General features: G+C 34.2%; 1 protein-coding gene across 1 annotated transcript; it reads right to left on the bottom strand.

The window, feature by feature from the left end:
* Positions 1-21,064: 21,064 nt before the first annotated feature.
* On the bottom strand, positions 21,065-24,518 carry LOC145092228 (mRNA-decapping enzyme-like protein). Its single transcript, XM_079030161.1, has 8 exons — positions 24,247-24,518; positions 23,534-23,574; positions 23,408-23,457; positions 23,179-23,323; positions 22,903-22,953; positions 22,706-22,829; positions 22,145-22,621; positions 21,065-21,392 (listed from the first exon to the last, which is right to left on the bottom strand). Exons 1-8 carry the CDS (start codon positions 24,403-24,405, stop codon positions 21,336-21,338), a joined length of 1,104 nt encoding a protein of 367 aa, XP_078886287.1. The 5' UTR covers positions 24,406-24,518; the 3' UTR covers positions 21,065-21,335.
* Between the last annotated feature and the right edge of the window lie 156 nt (positions 24,519-24,674).

The following is a 24,674-nucleotide window of genomic DNA, read 5'->3' on the forward strand; positions in this document are numbered from 1 at the left end:
ATAATATATTAATTGAGAAATCATATTATTTAATTAGTATTGATCAAGAATTAATTTGGAATTAATTTAGTGATCAAAAGAGATTGATTAAATATACGGGGACTGATTATGTAAATCAGTAATACTTATAGTTGGGCTAATGATCCATGGTTGATTTGGGTGGGCTAAACATATGTGATAGTCTATAAATGTTTAACCCATGTAACCTAATAAATATGAAGGTTTATGTGAATTAGGGTTTGCATGGATGTAACCCTAGGCTTTGCCAGACTATAAAGGCAACCCCACAATCACCCAAATCGGCCCCCATGCAATCTAAGAAGAGTTATAACCGTTTTTGAGCTACATAGCCACTTCTCATAAGCCTCCTTTTGCACTTGGTGTTTATGACACATTAGAGGCATCACATTTGAGGTGCTAAAGCTTTTGAAGGCTAAGAACTCTAAGCTACATTAAAAGTTATTCATTAGTATTTGTTTTATGTTGTATATCTCAAAATTTTGTATGCTAGTTTAGGCTTCATGCTTTGGAAACAATGTTGCATGTATAATAGGGAACACTTAGATCCAAAGTATCTAGGGTTGCATGTGCGACATAGGAGTGTTATAGTGCACAAAACCCAACATATACAACATACACTTAGCAATTAACGTAACCAAGTAGCATATAACAAAAAAATTCCCTATGCTATAAGGCATCATAGAAGTCAAGAAAATACTATCATACAGTTCCTAAAGGGATCATTAGCCTATCCACTAGCATGCATTTCTAACAATTCACATATCATCAAGCTCAAATTCAACATACAAAACTAGTATGGATATTTTGGGAATCACTTTCCTGTTCGGGCTCCGGCTGATTTTACACATCGCATCTTCTTGTAAAACCCAAGTTGATTCGAAGGACCATGTGTTGGATTTGGTGTCTAAGCCCATAACTATAATTGGTATGTACTTAAGTTGATAGTACCATGGTCCTTTTAGGTTGCCTTCACTCATGCAACTTGACAGGATGACTTTTAAAGAAAGAGGTTAAATTTATTATTTGGAATAATAGATTAGAATAATTGATTTATTAATGTATTATGAAATTAATATATTAATTAGAAATCATATTATTGATTAGTATTTGATCAAAAATTAATTTGTAATTAATTTTCTGATTAAAGGAAATGATTAATAATACAAGGGTTGTTTTGCAAATCATTGATAGTTGTGAAATTGGGCTCTTGGACCCCTTGGATAGGAGTGGAAAAAAACTATAGGGAGCCTTACAGATTTTCATCCAAGGGATTCTAAAAGAGGGGTATGTGGGTTGCTTAGTCCCTAAGTAGAAATTAGGGTTTCCACCTGAAAACCCTAGCAACCACAAGTATTTAAGGAGGGTTACTCCTTGAATTTTCGGCCACTGGAACCTAACCCTAGCATAGCTGAAAATCATAGAGTGCCTCCACCGCTCTCCTTCATCTTATTGCATTGGGTGTTTGTGAACCATTAGAGGTGCAACATTTGGGGCACTAAGCTTTCAAGAGTTAAGGATTGTCAAGGTTACTTGTTCTTGTTATTACTACATAACAAGTAAGGTAATCTACTAACCCTAGTTTATAAATTAATTTCGATTTGTATGCTAGTTTCTAGGTTTATTGCCTTGGTATTCAATTTGCATGTTCAATTAGTGAAAAACTTAGATCCAAAGAAATTAGGGTTGCATGAACACATAGGTTTGGTGTTTTGCTCATAACCCATCAATGGTATCAGAGCCTAGGATGTTTTTCAATTGAATTTGATGCAATAGTGAATTGTCCAAAGAAAATGAAAATCGGATTTGCTCCTTGTTCCAGGAACTCGACGAGTTGGCGCAACTTGACGAGTTCAGTGCCTGACTTGACGAGTTGACTCACAAGATCCCTGATTTTTCATTTATGATATCTTTGTTTGATTAGGATTATTGCCTTAGTTCATTTTTAATGCCTAAAACAGAATCTTCTGAGAGGTAATATGATATCCTTATCTTAATTAAAGGATTTGGTTAAATTTGGTTAATGATAAGATTATTTTCCTAATTAAAATTTAACCTAGTATTTTGAAAAGTTTTAAAGTACACCCTTTTGGTTTTATAATTTAAATTTGAAATTAAAAGTTTATTTTTGGAAATTTAAATGGAAAGCCCTAGAAGATACCTTTGTGGATTTTATTAATAATTTAATTAAAAGATTAATTAAAAGACAATTAATAAATCCATGTGTGATTTAAATTTAATTAAATCAAAAGGTTTAATTTATTAGAAGATTAAAACCTTTAGTATTTTAAAAGTTTAAAATACACCCTTATACTATTATAGAATTAAAAGTTTAATATTATATATGTATAAGAAAAGTCAGTCGTACCGTTAGTAGGTCTTATTCACGAAGTTGGTCTATAAGGGGTGTTTAAGGAAGCGGCCAATAAAATGACTGACATTGGGTATCCGTTCTTACCCACAGCACCCCTGATTAGTGGAGGGTCGTTAGCCGAACAAGTAGGATAGGACACTAGACTCTCATTAAAAGTATAATGAATTAAAAAGTAAGTAAACGCTTTTATAAAATTCCAAAATCTTAGCTACTTTAGGAAAAATTTGAATTTGATGCTAACCCATGAAATTGCACATTGCACCTTATTGGTCGTTAATGGAGCATGTGTGGTTAACTGGCACACTAATATCAGACGAATATTGTTGGCAATGGTTGTCTCACAAATTATCATTGAGTCAATGGAGTGTGTGTGATTAACTAGCACATTGATTAGGTGATAAATGACATTGAGAGTACCAAGCTAATTTGGATGGTAATCCACATCTCATTTGTGATCCTCGGCATCCCAATCACAAAGTGAGAGCATATTTGAGATTAAACATGCCATTGAAAAGTTCAATGAATCTCAAAAGATCTAGGAATTTCATTTAAAACGTAATTCGTTTAAAATTTCGTTTTCATGGTTGAATTGGTAAATCGTCATTTACCTACCTTCAAATAATTTACAATTGGATTACGGTATCCCTCTTCTGAATTGTGAATTATTGTGTTGGGTCCTAGACTTAATATTTCATTTGGGTGTTATATTAAGCATTAAAATCAACTAACTTGAATTTTCTCCCTTTATAGATGTCGAGTTTATACAACTATGGTCTTCCTCATCCTTTTGGAAAAAGATTTCCGTCTGAAGATGATCTTCCACGTGTCAATCAAGGTGAGAGATCAATCCCTTCTTCGTGCATTGGTGGAATTGGAAATCATACTTCTCTTCCTCCACCCCCTCCAGTGATTCTCCCTAGCCCATAATTTCGTCAACTTGAAAAGTTCAAAGTCACTCAAGCCTTATTTGCATGCAAACACCAAGTATGTGTGTCCACGCATCCTCAAGATGAAGTCGCACATTGGCAGATTGGGAATGTTGGGTGTCGTATTCCCAAGGAAGCTAGCTGTTGACTTGGTTCTTCACTCGCTTCCTAAGTCATATAGTCGGTTCCTGAAGGACTTCTACATGATTGATCACGCTGTAACCCTAATCGATCTAACATATCTGCTAATTGTTGCTGAAGCAGCAATGCTTTGGCGCACTAGTCAAGAAAATTTGTTTGGAGGATCTATCTCCCAAAGTTCCAAGGACGTTGGTGATGGCAACGGTGATAGTCCGGAAATGGTTTCTCCTCTTAAGGGAGAGAGATTGGCCAAGGTTAAAAAGTCTGACCATAAGAGAAAGACCAATTTTGAGATAGTTCCATGTGATAATGCTAAAGAGTCCACATGTTTCTATTGTCAATCGAAGGGGCATTGGAAGCGAAGCTTCCCAGGCTATCTGAGAGATCTTAGAGATGGTAAAGTCAAATTGTATGACTCTACTTCAGGTACGTCCAGTATCTAACTCCTTATTAAGTTTCTATTCATAGATTCTGAATACATGATGTGATAAGTTGCATTTTTGATGTTTTGCAGAATCTAAGAAAATGAAGGAAGCTTAAGAGGAAGTAAAGGCTGATTCTGATATGAAGAAATGGATTTCGGTCACATGGTTCAATGATCAGGATTAGGAGCTACTACTTAGGAGTTATGATAGATTGCTTAGGAATATCTAGAAACATAGTTTTCATATGTATTTACATTGTAAGAACAAGTTTTCCGCACATTATCAATAAAGTAAATTTTGGTTTTATCTTATTTGCTTTATGATTGCTTGCAATGACATTTATGGAAATGGGTGTTTATAGTATTAGCAAGGTTGAAAATGGATGTGATTCTTAATTATATCGCTTGTGGTACTGTCGTAATTTACCAAGTGAGGAAAGATTCTCATCACCCAATTTTCAATTGGACAGAAACTTGGAGTCATATAGTTGATTGTGTGATGTATGAGAATCTTGATCTTTGTAAATTGAGAGTAATTCCTTGTTCACATGTATATGTGAGTTAAGCGAAGAACTAAAGGATCTAGTACACATTGATGTGAACTGGCCAGATCCTCCACAAAGGACGGTAAGTCTATTCATCACGATTTACTAATGGTTCAATAAATATGGTTATGCTTATAAGATTAAGTATAATTATGATACCTTGAAAAGTTTCAAGGTATAGCAGAACGATTAAGAAGAATCCATTGGGCAGAAAGATAAAAGTTTCTCCAATCCGAAAGGAAAGGAGAGTACTTTAGTATCATGTTTTATGATCATCCTAATGATTGTGGAACCATGTCACAATTGATCCTCTAAGGATACCTTAGTTCATTTATATGACTAAGAAGAGGAATCAGGTATTGTTGAAATGGTTAAATCAAGAATATGGGTCATACTTCGTTCCAAAAATCAAGTTTTATAGTCATACTTTAGTTACTCCAAGCTGTACCTTGAGTAACATGTTCTAAGTAGGTTTATAACACCTCATGAAATGTGGAGTAGAAATATTTTCTTGCTCTAGCACATTTGAAATTGGTAGTTGTGATGTTTTGGTTAAAACAAAGACCAATTAAGACAAATTATATGAAGTGTTTCTTGATAAGAACTCACATTCACTCTTAAATATTTGTTTGTCGAGGAATGTTCCTTGACAGAGAATCTTATATGTCAAGAAGTCAGTGGGAGTCTTGTTTATCTTGAAAAGTTTCAGGAGAAAATCGAGAATAAACCTTTTAGAAATCACTAGCACACGACCTGAGGTTGATAACCTATCGTGTTGACACATTCTTGTAGGGATGAGCGTTGGAACCACTAGAACCGGAACAGAACCGTAACCGGTTATGATTTAATATAGCGGTTTGGTTAGTGGTTCTTTAGTTTTAACTAAACCAGTCTCGGTTCTAAAACTGGTTCGGTTCCACAAAAAAACGGTTGAAAAACCGGAACGGGTCCGGAAATTTAAAAGACAAAAAAACATTGCAAATCTTTTTTTAAAATATTTTCTAATTATCTTAAATCCTAAGTAACAAAATCCATTCCTGAATCATCTAAGAAAAAGGGCCGCTCATTACATAATACAAATGCAAATCGGCATTTAGTGAGGAAAAAAATCAATTCTTGCTTGGGCCGATCATAACAAAATCCATTCCTAAAATCAATTCTTTTTTAGGTAATCGACGAGGGTAATCAAAGATCATAGATTCACTCATTCACAGATTCAAGTTGACGGAATTAGCAATCAAATCATCCCTAATCTCGACTCTCGGTTCTTGCTTGGGACTTGGGTAATCACGACCAGTTCAACAAATATCAACAATGGTAAAGCCAAGCTCAAGTAATTGGTTATATTTTAATTTCAAGGTTATATCTAGACGATTTGGTAATATTTTAATTTTAAGAATTAATTTCATGTAGTGTTTTTTAAGCAATAGATAGAGTCCTTATAAATTGTGGAATTTTCAAATTAAGGTTGTTATCATGCAATAAATTGTACTTGAAGCAATGATAATTGCATATGACTGCATTGATTATGCAGTTTTAATGTGAGATGATTATTTATAACTTTTAGTCCATGAGTTCCATTTCATTTGCATCATGGTACTGAATAGATATACGAGTAAATAAGTAATGTGAAGAAGAGTACATGAGTTATTTTAATGTCACTTGATTATGTCATTATTGTGTTCCTAATTGGTTTGATGGGAATGAGGCTTGGTTTGTTAGATGATATATAATATATTTTTGAACTCATTTTGGTAGATGATATATAATAAAATTTTCTTTTGAACTCATTTTGCAAATATAGGATCATGAATATGACTTTATTGATGATACACCACCGGTAGTTAATAATATTAGTGATGAATCCGAAAAAGAAGATGTGCCAAAACCAAGTCCTAAGAAACGAAAAAGGAATGGAGGCATGCCAAAACCAATTACTAGAAAACGAGAAAGAGCAAGGAATAATCGTAAAGGAACCGCTCCTTGTTGGGTAACGTTCGAGCCGGTGTAGATTGTAGAGGATGAAGGTGTTGAAAGAAAAAGTGTGGAATGTATTCATTGTAAAACAGTACTTAAAGTCGATACGGACCGAAACGGGACATCTAATATGAACAAACATTGGAGGAATTGCAAGTTAAACCCGGACAACAAAGAAAAGCATGATAAAAAGCAAGCCAAATTGAATTTTAAGAATGAGCCAAATGGCGAGACTAGTGTACAAACATGGAAACATGATGACGTTAGGATCAAACGTGCATTACTAGGCCTCTTTACCGTTGGTGAACTACCATTCAAGTATGTTGAAAATGAAGCATTTATTGAATATACTAACGCGCTTAATGGTAGGGTGATCTTGCCTTCTAGACATAAAATTTCCCGATATGTAGGCAAATTTTACTTATATGAGAGGAATAAATTGCTCAAGTATTTTAGTAATGCAAACACCGCTATACACTTAACAACCGACACTTGGACATCCTCTTGTAAAAAGGTCAATTACATGGTTGTCACGGCCCATTTTATTGATGACGAGTGGGTCATGCACAAGCGAGTCATCAATTTTAGGGAGATAGATACACATAAAGGTGAGGAAATTGGACGAGAGTTACTAGCATCCATACATGGGTGGGGTATGAAAAATGTTATGTCAATGACCGTCGATAATGCCACATGTAACGACACGACAATCGAATTTTTGATTAAAATGTTTCCCACGATTTACGATGGTGAACGGTGTATTGCTCACATCCTAACCTTATCGTGAAGGTTGGATTAAAATACCATGACTATCATGTGGAATGTGTACAAAAGGCGGTGAAGTATATTAGAGGTTCAACACAAATGATTAAGAAGTTTAAAAAAGCAATCAAAGATGTTGGGTTGGAAACAAAGAAATTTTTGTGTGGCGACTCTCCAACCCGATGGAACTAGACATTCGAGTTGTTGAAAACCGCCTACAAGTTATGGGAAGCTTTTGTGGAATTTGGCATCAAAGGTATTACTTTTTTTTTTTGTTTTAGCACATTTTATTATTGTTTCCCGGTTTTTAAAATAGCATAATTCACTCATATGAAGTCGAAATCACTTGATTTTATTTTTAAAATGTAGATTACTGTTTATACTTCAGTTTAGACTTTTAAAAAATCATATTTTGGTTCAATATTGAATTAGATACAAGCCTTGAAAGACAACATATCAATGCATCATTTTTTCTGTTTCAACATATTTTATTAATGTTTCCCGGTTTTTAAAATAGCATAACTCACTCATATGAAGTCTCAATTATTGTTGTATACTTTTCAAGAAATGATTGGTTCCAAGGATGAAACGTTATCAAAGTCGGAGATAGAATTCAAAGCATATGAAATGCTTTATGAGGTCGAGAGGAAGATTGAGAAATTTGTTAAGACCTACTTGGAAAAATACGACATGGGCGGGTCTTCTCAACAACAAAGTTCTCAACAAGTCGTTGATCGTGATGATGATAACGAATTTTTGGCAACTTCCTTAATAGTGGAGGTGACAACTCGGACGCGGTGGAAAATGAATTAATTATATATTTGAAAGAGCCCATGGTTACGAACAACAAAAGTGTTGATATCCTAAGTTGGTGGAAACTTAACGGGTTAAGATTCCCAATAGTTGCTCGGATGGCAAAAGGTATTGATTTTTTTTTAATATTTCATATTTCTTTTAATAATTAATGATGTTACCTTTAACAATAATTTATTTTTTAACAGATATTTTAGGGATACAAATCTCAACTATAGCATCGGAGTCTGCCTTTAGCACAAGTCGTAGAGTCTTAACCGACTATCGTGCTAACTTGTCGAACGTAATAGTTGAAGCTTTGTTGTGTACCCAAGATTGGGTTATAAAGAGTAGAAAACCTATAATAGACAATGTGGACGACATTTTAAATGACGATGAAGTAGCTATGGGTATTTTGTACTTTCAATTCTTGTCATATTTTTATACGACCTTTACATTTTAGTAAATGCTAACAACATTTTTGTTTTGTGTTTTATATAGAGATTGAGGATGCTTTACATAATGACAAAACAATGGGAAAGAGACCAATGGAGAAGTAGATGATAGCTAGAAAGAATTGTTTTGGTTTAAACTTGATTGGTTGAATTGTATTAAATTTGATATGTGGGGATGAGTTTGTTTTTTGAACACTACTATGTTTTTTTGAAACTTCATTATTGAATATTATGTTTTTTTGAAACTTAATTATTGAATATTATGTTTTTTTGGGAAGCCAACTTAGCAACATGTAAGTATTATGAATTACATCTAAATTAGTTGCACCTAATTTTTAACCAAAAAGCTCATTAGTTTCACCTAATTTTTAACCGGTTCTTGTTTGGAAAAATAACCGAAAAAACGGGACCGGAACCGGAACCGGTATTGGAACCGGCGGTCCGGTTACCGGTTCTTATACTATCGTAATACTGGTTCCAGTTCCGAACCGGTCCGGTTCCAACGCTCATCCCTACATTCTTGTTTTTGTGACCATTCCAGTTGAGTTGACAATGCTTATGAGTTTTATGGTTTTCATTTGACTGCATAAGGTAAAACACCTTGATCAATGAAAGTACATTGATTTGTATGGGTGAGTTTCTCCATAACTTGGAAGCACTGGTAGGAGCTTGTGCTACCGGATGACAAGATTAAGCAAGTTCAGTCCATATGAGTTTGAATTTTTCATAAACCTTGTCTTATGATAGTGGTTGAAAATGACAAATTCACATGAATAGGAACACATATACCATAAAATCTAAGTGGCAAGAGCTTTCTCTCTACTTCACAAAAATGAGTGTGAGGAAACGCTTTTGCTAGTAGATTTTAAAGGATTGATTAATATCATTAGAGTTAGCAGTTGTGATAATTGTGTTCTCAAATTCGAGTATGATTACGATATCCCTATTCATAGTTCGAATTGTGAGAAATGGAAAATAGTTTGAACATTCGGGACTTATTGTTATAAGTTCTGAAAAGGTTTAGACACATACATAAGCTATCTAATGAAAGGTGTATGAGCTTGAGAAGTCTAGATAAAGACTTATCGAAGCACCAAATATCAGAAATTTAAACTTTGGTAAGAAAGTTAATAGGTATTGATTTCTAGAAGTCCAGTTGATTTCTGGGTACATGTCAAAGCTAGTGGGAGCATAATTCTTATGTTAACAAGAGTATAGTTGTTATGCTAGTGGGAGCATAATTGTTATACTAAGTGTTGCAAGTAGGCAATGTTGGTTATAGGAAACAAAGGTTACAAATTTGCAAGTTGCAAAGTTTGGAAGTTGTTTTGCTATAGAAAGTTATAGGGGAGAGAGAACTTATACTTCATTCAAATTTAAAAGTTTAGATTGAAGGATATAATAGAACTTAGTCATGAACCTATATGAATATCATGTTGAAATGATTTAACATTGGAAATTCAATATATAGAAATATTATAGCAAGAGACTGATCAAGTATCATGTCTTTATGTAAGACATTATGTATCGAATCCCATATGCTTCAGATATAGGATTGATCACATATGCTATAATATTCACTCGTTCTGATTTTCCAAATGCTTAAGGCATTAAGAGGGAAAAGGACTAGAAGTGGATATGACTAAAGTTGTTAAACAACTGTCAAGGACAATCAGAGGCTTACCAAAGATTGGTTGCTTGTGGACAGTTGGAAGTATAGTATAATTTTGGAAGGACCATATTGACATGTTCTGAATGGAGGTAACTCTTGTTCAGAATTGATAGTCATATGGGAATATGGAAATGTTTCCATAGTGGAAGTTAGATATTGAGATATATGTGTAAGATTAGCAACTTTAATGCAAGAAGGATGTTCAAGGAATGCTCTTTGAATGTGAGACTTCATGGAATTGTTTTTGTAACCAATCTCCAATGGAATGCGTTTGTAATATCATTGGCAAAGTCTCTGTGACTTTGGTGCCTTGACATTACAAAAGGATCATTGCATGTAAGTTTAGACTCTAATGGATTCTAGTAGTGGAAAGAATTTGGTATTCTTACACTTGTGATAAGGATTTGGAATTGTGAAATGAGCATCATTGGAAATGTGTTCAATTGATATGTTTCACAAAGGAAGGACCATAGATAAACATAGTGTGCATGCTTGGACCATGGCATGAGTGTTGTTTTAATTTAAGTATTAAGTTGATTACTCGAAACATTATACAATGAATAAAGTCATATTAATATGGTGATTAAATAATAAGTGTTTTATTTATATTCAAAAGTTTTCAGACAATAGTTAATTAGGATATTCTTGTGTTTCACTTTGCATGTTTTACTTCCCGAATAACTAGGTTATTCAAACATCCACAGTCGATCATATTTTGGAAGTAATTAGTGAATTAAGATTGTCATGAATCTGACTATAGATTGTCTAAGAGCTTAGACATGGCACTGATTTGCTACAGTGATCATGAGTACTCCTGAAATGGGAATTTGAGTATTGGATTAACCCATGCTCAGAGAATTACACCATGGATTTTATCACGAGTAGTTTTAAGACGATAATATCTTATATTCTTGAAATGGAGACATGTGATTTGTTGTTTACAAGTTAGTTTTGCATTGATAATACGTAAATGCATTAGTAACTTGATTTTTTAAAATGGATTATTGTGCGTGATTTGATGAGTGAATAGTGCAAGCATATGAGTCGAAGTTTATCCATTCCTTTTGCCCTAATGGGGAAAAACGATATCCATGGGCCCCTCGATGATTTAGTGATGACATCTTAAGCGCTTGGCAAAGCCAGGACTGAATTGATGTGTTCAATTAGTAGTCTGTTGTTAGTCATCATAAATTGGAAATCGGGAAACAAATATTGGACAGAGAGAATGATTATAATCCATGTCTCATGTCCATACGATATCTTGTAGAACGGTGGGATATTTGATCACTTATCTAAAGGACATGTAACTGACTAGGTCAGAGTTCCACAACAGCTTTTGAAAGCTATGATTGTTAGTCAAATTTTGAGGTCATACTTGCAATCATAGTTATTAGACTTATCCAAGTGGGAGACTGTTGGATTAGGTGTCTAAGCCCATAACTATAATTGGTATGTACTTGATTTGATAGTAGCATGGTCCTTTTGGGTTGCCTTCACTCATGCAACTTTGACAGAATGACTTTTGGAGAAAGAGGTTAAATTTATTATTTGGAATAATAAATTGGAATAATTGATTTATTAATGTATTATGAAAATAATATATTAACTATAAATCATACTACTAATTAGTATTTGATCATAAATTGTAATTAATTTAATGATTAAAGGAATTGATTAATAATGCAAGGGTCGTTTTGAAAATCATTTATAGTTGTGAAATTGGGCTCTTGGACCCCTTGGATAGGAGTGGACGAAAACTATAGGGAGGCCCTATAGATTTTCGTCCAACGGCTTCTAAAGGAGGGGTTTGTGGGTTGCTTAGTCCCTAAGTAGGAAATTAGGGTTTCCACCTGAAAGCCCTAGCAACCACAAGTATTTAAGGAGGGTTACTCCTTGAATTTTCGGCCACTAGAAGCTAACCCTAGCATAGCCGAAAACATTAGAGTGCATCCTCCTCTCTCTCTCTATCATCTTATTGTATTGGGTTTTTGTGAACCATTAGAGGTGCAACATTTGAGACACTAAGCTACAAGAGTCAAGGATCTTCAAGGTTGTTCTTGTTATTACTACATAAAAAGTAAGGTAATCTTCTAACCCTAATTTATACATGAATTTCGATTTGTATGCTAGTTTCTAGGGTTATTGCTTTGGTATTCAATTTGCATGTTCAATTAGTGAAAAACTTAGATCCAAAGCAATTAGGGTTGCATGAAAACATAGGTTTGTCGTTTTGCTCATAACCCATCACCATGTTCCCGATCCCAAGCCAACAATCAAACTAGAACATGACAAGAAACTGAGCCCATCTCTCCAACCCAACCGTTTTATTAAAAACAAATTGAAAACATTTTGTGAAAGATATCGGATCGTAATTTGAGTTTGGATTCACACAAGTGCTCCTCCAAATCCCTCAAACCAGCGCTCTAATACCAACTTGTAACATCCCATTTTCACAAACAAATTCTTCATTTTTAATTAGGGTAAAAACACCATTTACATAAAACCCAAGTTAAGAAAACTCATTTGTTCCAAAATGCAATTGTTTGAAAATCAGAGTAATATAAGTAATGTGGAATCTCCAATGTTGCTGATAAGTGTGTACAATCATGCCTTCGCTTTCCTACGTTCAAAAATGGTAACTGAAAAATATTTAATCCACAATTGTGAGATAAAGCTTAATGAGTTCCCCCAAAATACCATACACCACAATACACATACAATGCAAGCACACATGAGCCTTTACTCTATCTGGCCTACCTCGCAAGGCCCACAACATTTCTAGACCACTCTCTTAAGCCTACAATATGACTGGAACACCTCGCAAGGCCTACAATACACTTGGATCACTTTCTATCAGCATAACGCTGACCCACACCTGGCCTACAACACATCGTTGGCCCGCCCGACTATCTTGGCCTACAATGCAAAGCAGGACCGACTTAACCCACCGTCCAATATGTTGACATATAGATCAAACAAACAATCAAATAAAACATAAGCAAAAACAACTATCTATACTATACTACATGTCTCACATCCCTCTACTGCATACAGGGTATCGTATAGTACTCTACGAACCCACCAACATATCATTAATGAATGCATAGCTATATGTAATCAAAGGTGAGATAAACAGTCAAATAGGTGATCCCACTCTAGATCCAAAACCGAAAAAGTAACATGCAAGAAATCCTAGATTAAGAGTTCTCAGGCTATCCTACGTGACTACATACAACCCTTAGGGAACTTGACTAGATGATCACCGACCCCTGGTACTCTAACCAGCATACCACTACTCTTATATCCTAACATACATGGATATATAGTGTAACATATAGTATAGTGAGGAAACTCACCTAAAATGTTGAACTGGATAACACTCCAACACTCTCAATTCCTCGCACTAGACAATCTCGCGAACCGATGGTCACCAAATCAAAGAGCACATCTTGATCAACAATGGGTTTAACTATAGGTTAAACCTAAGGTCAAACTAGTCAAAGTTCAATGGTCAATGGTTAACAGATCTACAATCCCCACAATATGGCAAGATCTTGACCACATCGTGGCCAACTATGGACAAAACAGTTGAGCATTTGAGCACCTCCACGTCGTGGCTTCTGGTAGTATGCCAAAATCTTCATTAAGTGCTTAATCTTTACATATCTAAACCCAAAACATCAAATCTACTTCTTTTCAATGACTTAATGGATAAAGTTTCAAACTTTATCCATTTAGACTCCATTCTAAGGCTAGATCTACAATCGCAAGTCCACTAAGTCCTTAATGGGACATAACTTATGCATGGACACAAGGTGACTCTAACATGACTCATTTTCCCATTCTACAGAATATATTGACTATAGAGGAACCATACCAAGCTCTGGAGTTCCTCAAACTCCAAGAGCATCCATGGAAGGGACCAAAACCACCAAAATATGACCTCAAACTTGAATATAGAAGAATAAGTGCCAAGGTATAAACTTTATACCTTCAACAACTCAAAAATCTGAAGATAATTTTGGATCTAAAATTTCTCCTTGTTCCCTTGCACCAAGATAAACTACTCCTTTCCCCTAAGCTTCACAAAAATCCAATGAATAAGTTGTAAATCAAGCAATCAACCGAGCAGGGAAGCTAGGGTTTCGTTTTTATGGGTTGGAGGTTGAATAGGATGTCATAAACCTTATGTATAGGTGCTTAAATACGGAAGAAACCCTAAAATCATAGGTTTGGGCTTCAGCAGCTGCCATGTTGTGGCACTCTTCCTTGACACGTTATGGTGACCATTAGATGTGCGAACCATGCATTAGCTATGCCACGTCGTGGTACCCCATTCACCATGACATGGCACATGGTTTTCCCCAAAACCCTACTTTGAATCCCTCAAGCCCTCAACCGATCTATCCTAGAAAACGAGTGTTACACGTTTCCTTAAGATTCCATGCTTCTAGCTCAATCCAACGAATTATTCAGATAGATCCTAGTGTACTATTGTAACATCCTAAAAATACCAAGAAAAATTTTCAAATTTTAAAGTAAATAAAACTATTTCCATAAACATCACAAGTTAATAATTTAAAAAATAAGTGTATTGTTTTCATAAAATATCATAGTAAATCCCAAAATCTCGTAGTGCGGAAATCATCAGTGGATGCAATGCAATCAAGCTGGCTCTGTTCACTTGCAACTTGAAGTACCTGAAACCTTTAAAACTTAAACCGTAAGTACAAAGGTTAGTGAGTTCCCCAAAATACCGCATACATACATAACAGTGGGCCCCTCCCTAGGGGTATATTTCAACCTATATGCATGCTATGATCCCACCATTGTCTTACAGACACTTCTGTTGCTACATCTCCGCTATAGTCTTTCATGAAATGGTATCCCATGCAAGTGTTGTGATCCAACCACATTCTTTCATACAAGTGTTGTGATCCCACCATAGTCTTTCATTAAAAAGTCACACAACAATCTAACATACATGACACCTAGTGTCCTACATATCATAGTGAGAAAACTTACTTGATCAAAGAACTGAAATACACTTCTTAAAATCTTCACCAAATCAGCTACACCAACCTCCTAAACCAATCACAAACAATACATTAGTCTGCAACTCAATATCTTCCTAAGTTTGACCAAAAGTCAAACTAGTCAATAGTCCAAATCAACTTCAGCAAGTCACCACGTCATAGCCAACTAATGGACATGTCGTGGCAGCTACACAACAAAATAGTCGTGAAAACCCATTACCACGTCGTGGAGAGCACCATGCCATGTTGTGGTTTCTGGACCAAGACATCTTAATCGAATAAGCTCTAAATCTGTTAAGTCCTTTGCTCAAACTTTCCAGAAGGTTTCCTCACATTCCAAAAAACCTTAAAAAATGCTTACTTTATGTATATGCATGTCCAATGCATGTCTTTCCCAAAACTAGGTCAAAAAAAGAGAGAAAGGTGACCTAATTCTCATGCAAGACTCCAAAAGACTCTCAATTTCAACATCTGAAAGATAAAACACTCAAGATACACTCAAGGTTGATAAATTTACGAACTTTATCTAGATTTCATCCATAAACTCCAACCAAGATCATAAAAAAGGACTCAAAGTACCATAAATCTGAGATCTATGAAGCTAGTACCATCAAGAAAAGAACATGGACACTTACAAAGGTCCAACAGATTCACAAGAGGTTAAGTTGGCGCTTGTTTGCTGCTAACTAACTCCATAATTTCTTCATTCTTCCTTCAAAGAGTTAAAAACATCAAATGAAGCTCAAATATGAAGCTGGATGGATTAGGGTTTGGTTCTAAGCACTTAGAGGGGATGGAGGCTAAGGGCCCAAGGCCCGAGATTTAGGGTTTTGATCCCTATCTATTACCACTTCGCTCCAATACATGACCACTTCATGGCTGCTTAAAAATGATCGCGACTCATAAGACATTTCCAAGTCATGGTGATCCTCCTTTACCACGCCATGGCCACCAAATATTCACAAGATTGAAGCATAAGACTCATACCTGGAAACCAGATATTACAATTTTTTATCGCATATTATTCGAGGCGAATCAATTCTCAAGTTAATCCACGCTATTACACTTGGTAAGTTGGAACATCTTTTACTATAAATTTTGTATTATACTATACAAGAGTGAAAGCGATACTCACATTACCATTGACATCTATATAGCTATTATTCATTTCTCTAAATTCAAAAATCCTTGAATTTTCTCACTGAAATAATAATTCTAACTACTCCTACTAGCACTGACATACTTATGGTCCACCTTTGTTTCTCTAAATTCAAAACTCTTTGAATTTTGTCATTAAAACAAGAATTCCATTTTGCTAGATGCTTGTTTCGGTTCATAAATGAACTTACACATTTTATCTTCCTTCGATAATGTGTTTGCACCCATCCTTATTTTTTATCTTCTTGAAGATACACAAACACTTATGGTTTTAAGGTTAAAGGTTTTATCAACCAAGATTCAAACTTACATGTATTGATTCTCACTCTACATGTCATCCTTTCTTCTCGCAACTTTTAGGGCATGTCATGACTTTCAATATCTGGCACACTCTGATTGTCATCAATCAGTGACTTATTTTCCTCAGTAATATAGATTCTATATAACTAGGTCTATGACATCCTCTATCAAGTTTATTAGGAAGAGTTGGTGGTATGATAGTTTTCTTTACTAACCTATTAAAAATCGAATTGAATCTTATCAAGATTAGTGTGGCCCTCACTTGCTCTTTTGGATATCAATTTCATCTCAAGAAGGACTTCCCTTCGAGCAACAAACATTTTTTTCAAAAGGTTTGTAAAGTAGTTATCCAAAATGCTTGTTGGGATGTCCAACGAGACAACAAATCTATAATTTAAGTCCTAGATTGTTGAGCGTTTTACGAAGAACATAAGTCTCATAATTGTAGACTTTCATATGTGCTAGTAAGGGATGAGCCCTTACTCCACATTTCAGAGAGTGTCTAATAAACCTTCTTAGTTGGTGCAAGACCAATGACTCTTATAACACTTGTTCACGGTACAATTCGTGAATTAATTGTAAAGCGTAATACGACTCATCAAGTCTCAAATCAAAGAATGATTTATTTCTCTATCCAACTACACTCCCTATAGCAATGTTCTGCTTGGGGAAACTTATGAAACCTTTTCAAAATTCCTTAGATGATCGACATATTATTGATCAAGATGCTCATAATTCCTGTAGAGTCTAAGTATCTCATCCTCTTGCCCAGTTGATTCTTAACTTTTTTATGAGATTTCTGAACACCTAAAAGGTTCCAAACTCTTCTTCATACTCTTTCGAAGCTAATGAACTTGTTCTTGTATTGTGGTTATTTTGAAGGGGTCATTAGTGTAAACTAATTTCAACTGATATATACATCACTTAGTGATGCAAATATCATATATCTTGATAAACAAGATTTGTATTAATCATAAGACTTGAGGTCGAATGACTTCCAAAATCTTATCCAACTGGATCTTTGGTAATGCAATTTTTTATTCATATCAATGATACTATGATTTGACAAGTACATTTCATCCAAACTTTTTGATGTATTTGAACTAGTACGTTTTGTGGTCAAATCTGAACAGACAATTAGTCAGGCCAATTCCTTTAAATATTTATCTACCTTGACAGGACATGGCTTGCATTTATCATAAGACTCGTGGTCAAATGAATTCTAAAATCCTTCTGAATAGATCTTTGGTAATGCAATTCTTAGTTCCAAGAAGATGATTCCACATTAGTACTTCAGATTCAAACATTCTAATCAGTTTTGAATTATTGTTAATATATTAGTTTCATAGATTTTATGACTTTTCTTTTAAATAGAACAACATATAAATTGTTCCACATTTAAATTAGTCAGAACAATCTTATGAAATTTGTATAAACAATTTTAATCATAAACCATATACTTAAAACATTTGGGAGAAAGATTGTTTTTTTATCCTATGAATAGTAGCAAGGGCCCGATATTCATGATCAAATTTCCTTCTCCTTGTTTTAGTCTTCTTACCCCCCTTTTAGTCATTAAACATTCTTGCAAATATTAGTACTTTATCCTTAGTAAAATACTCAAGGATTGAAAGTAATGTTCCAATGATATTATGAATTTTCATATTTGGTTGTAAGGTTGTAGAACTCGCTATTCGGTACCTGCTCGGCCGACTGGGGAGTAGCGAGTACTCGGGAGTACTCGGGAGTACTCGGGGAGTACTCGGATTCGGTAATTCATGTAGAAATATTTTTTAGAAAATTATATATGTCAAAATCATAAGTGAAAATCATAATTTGATTGAAATATATAACCAAAATTAGATACATGTGAATACATAAAAACTGAAATACACATAATTGTCCCACTACGTGGATAATTACTGAAAATTTAAGATATATATATGTAGTAATAATCACATGTTTGTGTTAAATAATAAATCATTAAGTGCATTATACATATTAATCTTGAAATTCTTGATTTTTTTCTCTTTTTATGACAATTTTGACCCTTTGACCGAGTTTGACCGATTTTGACCGAGTAGGCCGAGTTTGACCGAGTAGGCCCGAGTTTGACCGAGTTTGTCCGATTTTTGACCGAGTTTTATCGATTTTTGGCCGATTTTGACTAAATCCGAGTTTTTTGGCCGAGTTGACATTACTCGCCTCGGTGGAGGGCCGATTCCGAGTAATCGACTGAGTAGGCCGAGTTTTGCAACACTGTCTGGTTGTAGACTAAACATTCACGAGAACGAGTTGTCGTTTGATCCTATGGATAGTAGCTTGGGCTCGTAATCCATGATCAAATTATCTTCTCCATGTTTCAGTCTTATCCATCAGAAAAATTAGGCATTTATGCTTTATTGGTCATTTTCTTGTTATGGAAACGAATATTTTATCAGAAAAAGTCTCAGAATAAGTCTTCCTATTGTCCTTGGCGTTTAGGGCCAGATTAGGTACATCACCACTAACCGCCTTTTACACATGGGCAACTAACTTTCTTATTCTTGATACTTCTATTCATGATAGAATGTAGGAGTATTTTTGAAGTTGGAGTTTCAATAGCCATGTTAGTCCCAAAGGACCTCAACATGCCATACAACTCCTTTATGGATATTTCCAAGATGTTCATATAAAAAATAGAATGATCTGATTATATGTATATGTTAGCTAGTTAAATATCACCATATTCAACTCCTAACTTGATGAAATTCTGTTTTACTTGAATAGTTTTGTAATGCAGTGGTGGGAGGATCTCCAGGACGAGCTTTCTAATAAGAATGATTTCTCTATTCGTTTATGAGAATAATCCTCAAGCTACAAATTTTGACTAGATTGATCATCCTACTATCTAATCCTTGTCAAGGTTCTTAAAAGGAGATTATCGGATTATCTTATAGACATCACATTCGATATTAATTTCATTCTCATTTGATTTATTAATTCTTAAAATAAATTTTAAGCGTAATTAATTATTTCAAAGGTTAGGATCCATATTTGGCTCTGTGATGTGTAAAGAGATGTCGCAAATACACCATAAAGTTATTTAGGTACACAATGCACTTTGTCAGTTTCAATCTCTTATGAAACTCCTAGATTATTTTAGATTCATTGACATCCAATGTCATGTTAATCTTGGATTGTGCTCATCTCGATTCAATGAGGGGAATCAATCATCCAGAACCACGTGACACTCGATATAAAATTATCCTCATATTGACATGTCGGTTAACCACACACGCTCCATCAACATTATAATTTCACGAGTGACAGATGATATTAACTTCTATTTTCGTAATAACTTGTCGGTTAACCACACACACTCTATCATCAAAATATAAACAATATGTGCATTTTCATGAGTAACACAAGACTCACGTTATATAAAACGAGATTTTTATTTTATTACTTTAGTTAATACTTTTAACTTATGAACGATTATCTAATCAACCATTTCGGTAACTCCATCTCAAAATACAAAGAGGCGGTGAGGGTGATAAGTCTAAGGGTTTTTGAAAACCGACCTCATTTGGAATCGAAAAGACCTCATTAAACCTCTCTCAAAGCATTAGATTATGTGAGTTTACTCATGGTTCGACGATAACATTTCTGCTAAACATATGAGGACGCATGTTTATAAGATTGTTATACATATAATATTCTTACCATGTATCATAAATCTAAACCTTTTAAATTTATATTCTTTTTCTTTAATGGTTTAGCTAATAAACTTTCAAAATTTGTGATTATTTGAAAAAAGTTTATAGTTTAGAATGTGTAACAGTGTTGATGGCATGTCAATGATGATCTCTAGTCGATTGGATTGAAAGGTTTACTACAACCAACACATACACAAAGAATAGAAAAAAGATCCCAATACATATATTTTATGATAAACTGCTACCCTGAAGGAAAAAAAGAATTACTTATCAGATAGGAAGATAAGATTCATTCCATAATCCTATATAATCAAAATTGATTATGATAAAATCTCTAATCAATTATCTAAATTAACTATAAATAATGAAGATTTTTAAATTTAAAAAAAAAAAAAAAAAGTCTAAATAATCTTTAATGACCAAAAAACACCTTAAATCAAAGGCAAAACAGCAAAACAATGGATTCGACTAACCGGTCAATTTTCCAACTTTGGATTTCATGTTTTGCATCGTTGATGAACAAGCACAAGAACAGGATGAAGGCTTGGGATTTTAACAATAGTAATTTAAAATAAATTAAACTGGATAAAGAATAAACTTCTTTAAATATTAAGGAACCTAAAAATAAACAAATGTCGAGATGTACACCATCTCAACATCACATAGACATAGAGTGACCCGAATTTGTCAGTACGTGAAACAAACTTGTCCCTATCCAAAAATAAATAAATAAATAAATGTTTAACATAAATATATAAGTGAAAAAAATGACGTAATAAAATTGGATTCTTAAAAAGCATAATGAAAACTTATATACCAACCAAGATCCAATTCACAAAACCCAAAAATAAACCAGACTAAATACACACAACTCTACATAAAAACACCCAAAAGTTCATATATATCATATATATCGACTCCAACCAACAACTTCCAACTTCCTATTTCTATCAAAAAAACAAAACAAAACAACATGGCATCATCAATCAAGACTCACATCCAACAATTGGGGTGCAAAAAAACATAATTCGCATATCGACTGACTCAGTGACTATAATCATTGTTGGTGTACTTTCTGTAATGCTTGGTGGAACAAATCAATGAACTGATTATCCTGCACATTATAATTTATACCAATGATTTAAATACAACTTGATAAAAAAAATTAAGTATATTACAAAAAATGGTCCATGTGTTTTATAATTTTTACTGTGTTTCGTCCAAAATTGAAACCTTTTCCAAATTGGGTTCTTATTTCAAGGTTACATATCGATTTTGATCCCTGGATCCTTGAAACAAAGACCAAACTCAGAAAGTCCCAGGGACCAAAAGTGATACAAAACCATATTGATAAGGACCAAAACTGAAAAATGTTTTTATTTTGGAGTAAAAATTAGAAAGCATATGGACCATTTTGTAACTTACTTTAGATTTTAATACCGCGTGTAATCCAATATTGAAACATTTTTCAATTTTGGTCCTTATTTCAAGGTTTCATATCTCGCTTTTGGCCTCTAATAAAGACCAAAATCGATACAAAAACTTGAGATAAGAACCAAAACTGCTTAATTTTGGACTAAACACAATAAAAATCAGAAAAAAGCACATGGACCGTTTTCATAATTTAATTTATAGATTTTAATACTCGTTTGTAGTCCAATACTGAAACATTTTCAAATTTGGTCCTTATTTCAAGGTTTTATATAAACTTTTGGCCCCTATAACCATACAATAAAGACTAAAATTGACATAAAAACTTGAGATAAGGACCAAAACTGAAAAATATTTTTTAATTTTGGACTAAACACAGTAAAAGCCAGAAAAACACATACGATTTTTGTAACGTAGTCTAGAATATTTAGATACCTGGGCAAGCATTAGAAGGGCATCACGGACTTTTTCCCTGCTGAATGATCCATAATTTGGAGAAGAACTGGAACCAGGGGTAAGGGAAGGGGGTGGGGTGGGTGGGGGGAATGGTTGGAGCAATGGAATCCCATGGCTACGCGGTTGAACAGGAGCCCCTGGAATAGATGGTGGAATGGAATGTGTCATCAACGGAGTTGGAGTTGGAGTTGGAGAGGGTGTAAAAAAAGAAAGGGGTTTGATAAGATTAGTGACACGTGTACTGTTATTGTTGATGTTGTTGACCTGGTCTTGACTTTCATGGAGTGGGATTCCGATTCCGGAGGTTGATGAAGGAAAGGATGGCATTTGGAGTGGCGTATGGTTGAGTGAAGGGGAAGATGCAACACGGGAATGTAATGGAATTGATGTGGAGGTGTGGTATGGTGGAATGGAATTGACTGAGTTGGATGGATGGTGTCCTAGATTCATGGTATTCTGAAAGAAAGGAATTAGTTATTAACGTATAAAATAAAAGGAAAAATTATAGAAAAACCATTATGTTGATGAAATAATACATACACCAAAGAAGTTTGCAAATGAAGAATCTTCAGGGATATCTGTGGAGCTTGAAGTGGTAAATGGTGGTTCTAGTGGTCCTTCAATTACTGAAGATGTGGGTACAGCTTCAAGTTCCTCAAATTCACTACATATATAAAACTTTAATTATAGTTATTGTAAATAAATTTTAATGAAATAGTGAAAATAGTATTGGGTACCTTTTGTTTACTTTTGGTTTGAGAGGGACCTTTGAATATGCACCGAGTATCCTGAATAAATCAATAAAAAAATGTGTGTGATTATGATATTCTTAAGCCATTGTATTCCTTCTTCAATTCCATTATACTAAAGTAGCAATAAAACTTATACTCTTCAACAATCCAAACATAAAGTTCACAACTTTAAATATCTCTAGAGTTTGATAGCTCAATTCCAACTCATAACACTCTATATGCATATTCAAGATATTAAGAAAAAGGAGGAGAAATAAATACCTTGTAAAAAGATTTGCAACATCCTCACACTCACGTGGATTGTAGAACCAAATACCATTGACCTCTTGAGCAGGATTTCTATACAGGAGATATGGAACTTGAAGTTCATACTCAAAATCCCCTAAAAGATCCTCAACTAGATTTTCTGTGGAATGTTAATAAAATAAAATATGTAAAACAAAATATAAAAAGTAGAGTGCCTCAATTAGAAAGGTGGAAGGAAGCTTGCCTGTATTTCGCCGATTCATTACTATAAATTGAAACCTTGGTTGGGCATTCCTGCAATTAGATCTAAATAAGAATCCATATTTTTGTTTATAATCAACAAAATAGCATTGTTCACAATGACAACAACCTTTTAACCACAAAGAGAGACCCTTCAACATCCTTTCGACTCTGAAAAAGTATAAAAAAGTTAATAACACCATTGATGAATGAATTATATAAGTGATCAGAAATATCATAATCTGTGTTGTTTGTATAACTATAATATATTAACATATTCTTCTCCAAAGATCTGGTGTGAGGTGCCTGGAGTCTAAAGAGAACAGCTTTATAATTACATTACTATTGTCTGTTGGCTATATGTTATCTGTTCACAAAGGTAGAATTCTAATTCTCTGTATAATGGAGTGATCCTCGATATTGGCTGTTGAATAATATAATATACAATGAGATAATTTTTCATTACATTTGATATGTGAAAAATGTTATTTTGGATATGATGCCATAAAATGTAAGTAATCCAGGTTCGAAGTCTAAGATCCCTAGTTCCATTTTAGTGTTTCCCCCAAATACTTCCTCTAAATCTGTCGTGCATCAACTTAAATCAACTCATCCCTGCTCAAACATTTAGCCAAATAACAAACAAATCAAATAAACAAATACATAATCAACAAATACCATGAACTGCATTCGAAAACCTAATGCCGATATTGTCGTATCGCGTCAGAACCCTAATTAATCGTATATAGCTAACGTTTACCATTGTTCTAGTGCCGTTTCACGTACGAATCCTATCGAAAAAGCTAAATGAATCAAAATTAAAACAGAAAAAGAAATCCTAACCCATTGATTGAGGTCAACGTTGAATTCGTAAAAGGTAACATGAGCGGCGGTGATTAAGATCTCCTCAATGTAAGGATCCATTCTCTGAAGTACAGTAAGGTTAAGGATTTTTGTACTGTTTTGATCCAGATTGGGCATCAATTTGCCATTTTGAGACATCTTCTCTCTCTGATGAATTCGATCGAAATCAATCCAACCCCTCCAAGGAAACCCTAAACCCAAGCGAGAGCGAGAGAGAGAGAGAGAGAGAGAGAGAGAGTAATCTGATAAGAAAGTCGGTTATATGATTTTTGTTGGCGCTAAATAGTCCATGAATTTTTATACTTTATCGACATTTGTCGTGTTTATAAAACCTTATTTTTTATTTTGGATTATTTAGTAATAACTAATAAGACGCTATTTATAAAAAAGTTTGTTTGTTTGTTTTT

Source organism: Lactuca serriola, chromosome 1 (assembly GCF_051521515.1).
Source record: "Lactuca serriola cultivar US96UC23 chromosome 1, Lser_US96UC23_V15, whole genome shotgun sequence".
NCBI classification, from domain to species: Eukaryota; Viridiplantae; Streptophyta; class Magnoliopsida; order Asterales; family Asteraceae; genus Lactuca; species Lactuca serriola.

What these genes read in the sequence shown, in the direction of transcription:
- LOC145092228 (XM_079030161.1), bottom strand. Translation starts at nt 24,405, where the DNA reads ATGTCTCAAAATGGCAAATTGATGCCCAATCTGGATCAAAACAGTACA. An exon ending in ACGTTGACCTCAATCAATGG is followed by an intron (nt 23,575 to 24,246) that starts GTTAGGATTTCT and finishes ATACTTTTTCAG; the next exon opens with AGTCGAAAGGATGTTGAAGG. An exon ending in GTTGCAAATCTTTTTACAAG is followed by an intron (nt 22,954 to 23,178) that starts GTATTTATTTCT and finishes TGATTTATTCAG; the next exon opens with GATACTCGGTGCATATTCAA.